The 6,868-nt window shown below is 39.2% G+C and overlaps 1 protein-coding gene across 3 annotated transcripts; it reads left to right on the top strand.

Moving 5' to 3' along the window:
* The first annotated feature begins 568 nt into the window (after positions 1-568).
* On the top strand, positions 569-5,730 carry SMIM30 (small integral membrane protein 30). Of its 3 annotated transcripts, none has more exons than XM_089524319.1 (3): positions 569-589; positions 1,412-1,485; positions 4,626-5,730. In XM_089524319.1, the coding sequence occupies exon 3, from the start codon at positions 4,688-4,690 to the stop codon at positions 4,871-4,873; it is 186 nt and encodes a 61-aa protein (XP_089380445.1). In that variant the 5' UTR covers positions 569-589; positions 1,412-1,485; positions 4,626-4,687; the 3' UTR covers positions 4,874-5,730. The 3 variants fall into 3 exon arrangements, with proteins under 3 accessions (XP_089380445.1, XP_089380446.1, XP_089380444.1); XM_089524320.1 differs by lacking the exon at positions 569-589 and adding an exon at positions 600-620; XM_089524318.1 differs by lacking the exon at positions 569-589 and adding an exon at positions 628-720.
* The last annotated feature ends 1,138 nt before the right edge of the window (positions 5,731-6,868 follow it).

The following is a 6,868-nucleotide window of genomic DNA, read 5'->3' as shown; positions in this document are numbered from 1 at the left end:
TTTTAGCTTTGTGATGAAATGTAGCATTTTTGTAATGTCTCTGATCTTTGTGTTCATTCGGTTTGATTTGAACCTATGTCTTTGCTTTTAGCCTTGTGAAGTAATGCAAGGACTCAGATCTTTGCGTTTATTCAATTTGATTTGAACCTATAAGAATAATGTCTTTGGATAGTTTTTAGCTTTGTGATGCATTGAGGAGGGGAGGGAAATAGTAGAATGCACTTTAATATATGTTGTATTGTATATTGTATTTTATAAAATCATAAAACTTTATTATTATTATTATTATTATTATTCTATTTTGTAATGCATGTATCTGATTTTTTTTGTGTGTTTTACTTGGTTTATTTATTTGCTTTTGTTTTCTTTCATTTTTTGGTAGTGGTTTTTATGCCACACAAGTAAAGGCACTGAAGAAGTTGGGAAACAAGCACTGCAGCCTGCCTCAGTTGGAGGCCTAGGCTGTGAAGAGTTAAAATGGAGGCTCTGCCTAATCGCGGTGCATGATGGGAGTTGTAGGCAGAGGCTGCCCCAGCAGGCAATGCGAACCAATCACAGGCCCTTCCTTATAATGGCTGCTTCCAGGAAGGTAAGCCCACTGCTGCTGCTTCCATTTGAAGGTAACCTTTGGGGCTCTCCTCTCTTGGGAGCCTCCTTTCAGCAGATTTTGCTCAGGTTTGGCTCTCTCTTTCCAGCAAAAGCTTCTATATTTGAGCAGAGGTTGGTTCTCCCCCTTTTTTAAACCAAAATAAAACTTTTATCCCAATTTTCTAGCATTGCTGATGCCTGCTTTTGCAAAGGACTCTTAAAAAAGACTCTCATGGTGTGAATTGTGTTAGGCTGGACTTTGTTGTGGTGTCAAGTCTTTAGGAGGCTCCTATGAAGGGGGTTTTTCTTGGCAAAGTTTGTTTCAAACTAAGGTGTGTGTGTGTGTGTCATTTTGCCATCCTCTGAGGCTGAGAGAGTGTGACTAGCCCAAAGTCATCCCTTGTGTTTCCAGGGCTGAACAGGGATTCGAACTCAGGTCCAAAGCACACTCTTTCGAAACAACTGTTCAACATAACTTTGAAGGCTAGCCAAATAATCCTGGGAATGGTTGATCCCAAAACACACTGCAGAAATAATCCAGTTTGACACTGGATTGGATTATTTCTGCAGTGTATTTTGGACCGTAGTTTGTTGTGTCTCACAAAATGGCTCACAAAACTAAAGTTCCCAGAATTCCCTAGCATTGAGCCGGGGCGGTTAGAGCAGTCTCAAACTGGATTATTTCTGCAGTGTGTTTTGCACCTCAATCCAGCGCTCAGATCATTGCACCACGGTGGATTTAAATCCACTGACAAGGATTAAATTTGCTTTGCGTAACTCAGTAAATTTCTTTTTGTGTTTCCCTCCACTCTCCTCCTTTCAGTAGGTCTTCTTCTGGACGACTGTATAGTTTCCTAGATCCCAGAGCTAAATAATCCCAAATACAGATTTGCACAGGTAAGATACTGCTACAGTTAAAATATGGGTGGTTGTGAATCTCCTGCTTTAGGATAATATTGTGGTGAAATAAATCTTGATATTGGTCTTTTTCACACAGCAGAGTAAATATATTGGTCTTTTCTTTGGAAACAACTGTTCAGTAGCACTTGGAAGGCTAGCCAAATAATCAGTTTGTTAGTCTTTACCTTTGTGGGTTCTTCACTCACAAAAGGGAGAACCTCTCAATTTATTCTTAGGTTTAGTCCTCTCAGAAAACTAAGGTTGCCATTGAAGGTGCATCTGCACTGTAGAAATAATACAGTTTGATACCACTGTGGCACCATCCGAAGGAATCCGAGGACTAGTACTTGTGCAAGTCACACTCTCTCAGCCTCAGAAAATGACAAGGGCACAAACCTCTGAAGAAACTTGCCAAGTAAAAACCCCATGATAGTTTTGCCCTAGGGTCGCTATAAGTCAGAAATGACTTGGAGGCATGCAACAACAACAAACAAATTTCTTTAGCCTTCCTCTGCCAAAGAGTGTTGGTGCCTCACAAAACTACAAATCCCAGGACTCTGTAAGATGGAGCCATGGTAGCAAAAGTGGTGTCAAACTTTATTCTTTCTACAGTGTAGATTGATGCTTAGTTTTCAGTGTTTATTTTGTTCCTAAAATTTCTATTAACATCTTGTAATCCTTCCACAGGAGTGTGTTAGACACTCTTACTATAAAGAGTTTTACCTTGTTCTTAAACATTGTAGTACCATGTAGTTTAGTGGCCTCAAATGTACTTGGCTTTTGAAATCTGGCCACAGCAATGCCTCCATTAAAAGTGGGGCCAGAGGAGTGCTTCTTAATTTGTTGGATGGTATGATCTCATCCGATTTTGGAAGCTAAGCAGGGTCAGGCCTGGTTAGTACTAGGATGGGAGACCACCAATGAATACCAGTTGTTGTAGGCTATATTTCAGGGGAAGGAACTGGCAAAACCACCTCTGGATATTCCTTGCCTAAGAAAACTCTCTGAAATTCAGTTGACAAGCAACTTGATAGCACACACACACACATGTTCCCATTCATCATTGCTCCATAATAATAGACTCTTAGTAATATATCATATTCCATTAAACAGGATAGATCTGTAAAGTTCCATGATTAAAAAGCAAATGTTATTAGTAAATGAGCTGTTTTGCTGACAGTTCTTTGAAAAAATTACTTCAAATTAATTTCACCCACATGCACCCATTATTTATTGTTCTTGCTTATAGCATTTACAATAAAAGTTATTGTTCAGTTAAATAGATCAGTCAAGACGCCAACCAGTTCTTCAGGGAAATGTTAGCATTGCTTAATCTATCTGCTGACCATACTCAGGTACTCACACTCATGGAGCCAACCCATTTGTTGTGGCTGTCTTGTGGGAAGTGTGGCTGCTGTTCCACAAGGTGGCTCCATGCACATGAAGAGTCATCTATTAACTGTTTTCTTGTGATGGTGCAGAAGTAGTTCCTGACTGTGGAAACTCCATATAGTTCTCTTACAGTGAGAATCAGCCCTTACAATTGGAACCGGCTGTGGGGCATCAGGATATCTTTATCCAGAAATATTTGTAACAAGTATCTTGTTAGGCTTTGCTTCAAAACATGAAGATAAATAGATTTCACTTTTTAAGGCAGTTCATGGAATTGCTGAACAGTTGTTACACTTAGGAATAGTCTCTTCTCTTAGTTGAAAACTGGTTGACTCCCCCTTATCTAAAATGTTTGGGATCAGAAGTGTTTGGGATTTTAGATTTTCTTTTTTCAGATTTTGGTATATTTGCCTATCATAATGAGATCTTGGAGATGAGACTCAAGTCTAAACATGAAATGCATTTGTGAGTCAGTATGGTGTAGTGGTTTAGGCATTGTACTATGACTGGAGACCAGGATTCGAATCTTCTCTTGGCCATGAAACCCCACTGGGTGACCCTGGGCAAGTCACAGTCTCTCAGGCTGAGAGAGCATGGCAATGTCAAGCCCCCACTGAACTAAGCTTGCCAATAACATCCTGGGATAGGGTTGGAATAAATCAGAAACAGCTTGAAGGCAAACAGCACACAAACACATGCACACACATACAGTGTAATACATGTAGCCTGACTGTAATTTTATACACAATATTCTTAATAATTTTGTGCATGAAACAAAATTTGTGCATATTAAACTATCAGAAAGCAAAGGTGTCACTATCTCAGCCATCCACATGGACGATTTTGAAATATTTCTGAATTCAAAATAGGTGAAATTCAACCTGTAATTGCATTTTACTGTTTTACATGTTTAATCTTTATTTCACTGGGATAAATTGTCCTAACAGCAGGTTGTGTAATAAAAGTATGATTTCATAATCATTGGCTTAATTCTGAGATATTGATCTCAAAAGTATGCTCTCTTCTCACCTCACCAGCTTTTACACCAATATTGTGGTTTACTCAAATAAACCAGAGCATTCTGTACATCCAAATGGACTTAATGCTGATTCTGGTTTCATACAATGTTTAGTTCATGTGCTGGTTAGTAAGGAGAAGTGAAGAGGGAAATATCAAAGATAGGCCTTGCTTGCTGTTCTTGTGTGCCTTCACGTTATTTTGGACTTACGATGACCCTAAGGTGAACCTATCATGGGGTTTTTTTTGACATGATTTGTTCAGAAGAGGTTTGCCATTGCCTTCCCCTGAGACTGAGAGCATGTGGCTTGTCCAAGGTCACCCAGTGGATTTCATGGCCAAACTGGGAATCAAACCCTGGCCTTCAGAGTCATAGTCCAACACTCAGACTACTATGGCACACTGGCTCAGGGCTTGTTTACTCTATCCATATCTTCCTTACCATATAGGTGGACAGTAAAGAAAAATATACATGGACATAAAATGCTTCCTGCAAGGGAGTGAGTGCAAAATGGGATGGGAATAGAGGAGGCAGGAGTGATTAGAATACCCTGTCTGCTGACCCCACTATAGACACCTCCTTGCCAACATGACAAAAGGGCTAGGATATGATGCCAGTGCATTCAGTATAAAAGAGGGCTATACTCAATGTTGAATAACAATTCATCCAAGCCTGTTGTCATGTTTATCAGAGTCCTCCTTTCCTTAACTCTGTTTTTGTGTTCTAGATACATTTGAAGCACTAATTCTGTGCTCAGCTTTTCGTTCAGGACCTGTAGTCACTGGAAACATGGCAGCTATCAGCAGTGTTTCCCAGCTCTTCCTCGTGCTTTTCTCTCTGCTGATCGGGCTGCCTGTTGTGGAAGCTATGGATATGGGCGATGCTCTAGCCCTCCTGGTGGGCTTGGTTCTCAGTTGCATTGGATTCTGTGCCTGTCTTGGCTTGTATGCAAGAAAACGAAATGGAGAATTATGATTTCAAGAAAGAGATGTCTCAAACAAGCATAACTGTGTTGGATGGTATTACAGTTTAAAGTTTCTGGGTGTTCCTATTCCTGGAGTGTGGACTGTCCTTGGTGGAAGATTTTGAAGAATTGCACTTCATAGGAAAAAAATTGTTTCATAATGCTTGTGTTTAAGAGATTAGTTTAATAAGGAAACTTTTTGCTTTTTCTGAACAGGAGAAATTAACAGTAAAAATTTGCATAGAGGTTGAGGTGCAATGGATGATTTTTTAAATGAGGGGAGGAAAAGTGGTCTGTGTTGAGGATAGTGTGCAGAAACTATTCAAACCCATATAGTGTTGGGAAACATGGAAAATCGATCCCAATTAGTTGATTAAGGGACTATTTTTCCTAAGTTCCTGAAATGTAAAATGTACCTTCTTAGTTTTCCCCAAGTTAAACCACTGTATTATGATAAGGCCAAGATGATCTATATCCTAATTCTATGATGTGTGTTCACCTTGGGACCTTTGCTTTGCTAATAATTTTAAAGGCTGTGCTATTATCTCCTTAAATACTTGACAAATGATTTAATTGGTACCATTCACTGGGATCATTTTGTTGTTGTTTTTGAAGAGAATGGGAATTGCACAAAATTGGCCCTCTTTTTTTCTGGCATGCTTCTTGTTCTTTTCAACAGAACCTGTTTGAAAGTCCTCAATGCATCAGGCCATAAGACCACTCCGTTATTAATTAAAAGTATTTTGAGGGAAGATGCTTAAATGACCAAATACTTTCTGTTTATCTCTTGACTTGTATTATTTGAAGAGTTTTTAATAAATAGTGGAACTTTAATTATTCCAAAGATATTAAATGAGGTAAATGGTCACCGAATACCCAGAAAGATTATTATTCTTGGTCTTCCAATGTAACTTTACCAATATGTTGTGTGGTGGTACCGTCCAAGCTCTCTTGAGCTTAGCTTGTGTGCTTAGGTGTCCAATGACTGAGCTAGATCTTAAGAAAAGACTGAGTTTGTTCAGGAATCCAGCTGAAAGTGTGCTAAAAAACAAGAAAGAAAATCATGCCACAAAACAAAACAAAAAATGGCTTAGCTTTCGGAATACAAGGATATTGGAATATATGTGCTTAGATTTCAATTAATTGCTTTCCTGTACTGCACTGAAAGAGTCTAAATGTTGATTAAACAATGTGTTTAAATCATGAACAAGTATTGTGTTCTATAGGAAAGACCATTTTCTCTCCAGTCCTTGGTCCAGATGGATAGATATGTTCCTTTTTCAAAGCAAGGTGAATCTAGATGAGTGAAATAGTGAAGCCAGTGTTAAGGGAACAGGATGGACTGAGAACAAGAAGAGCTACACATTGAGAGAAGCTAAACCAAGGGTTCACTTTCACAGAGTTTCTCTAAAACATAGTTGTATCCACACTGCACAGTTACAATAGTTTAACTGCCATGGTGCCATCCTACAGGATACATTAGTTTGGTGAGGTAATGGGAATTTTCTGCTCTAGAGCTCTTTTGGTATTATTTCAAGGCACTGGATTAGAATTCACTGTCAGAGGCTTTTAATTATCTCATTCTCACCAAACTAAAAATCCATAGAACTGAGCCATAGTAATAGTAGTGGTATCAAAGGTCCAAAACACACTGCAGAAATTATCCAGTTTGAGACCGCTTTAACTGCCCTGAATCAGTGCTAGGGAATCCTGGGAATTGTAATTTATTGTGGCACCAGAACTCTCTGTCAGAGAAGACTAAATGTCTCGCTACAGTTCCCAGAGTTCCCTAGCATTGACCCAGGGCAGTTAAAGCAGTATCTAAGTGGATTATTTCTACAGTATATTTTGGACCACAGTGCTATAATTGGGTAGTGTGGGTGCATTCTTAAAGTGAGTATTTATGGCCATCTGAAAATTGTTTGGTTTGCAGCAGATGCAGTGGCTTAGTGGTTAAAATGCCAATTCTGACAATTGGAAGATCGGAAGGTTGGCTGTTTGAGGCC

This window comes from Sceloporus occidentalis, unplaced genomic scaffold (genome assembly GCF_023333645.1).
Source record: "Sceloporus occidentalis isolate IW3139 unplaced genomic scaffold, rSceOcc1.0.p SCAF_5, whole genome shotgun sequence".
NCBI classification, from domain to species: domain Eukaryota; kingdom Metazoa; phylum Chordata; class Lepidosauria; order Squamata; family Phrynosomatidae; genus Sceloporus; species Sceloporus occidentalis.
The sequence above is the reverse complement of the archived record's forward strand: the minus strand, read 5'-3'. Positions and strand labels throughout refer to the sequence as shown.

Excerpts from the sequence above, each read along its gene's own strand:
- SMIM30 (XM_089524319.1), top strand. The coding sequence starts at position 4,688 with ATGGCAGCTATCAGCAGTGTTTCCCAGCTCTTCCTCGTGCTTTTCTCT.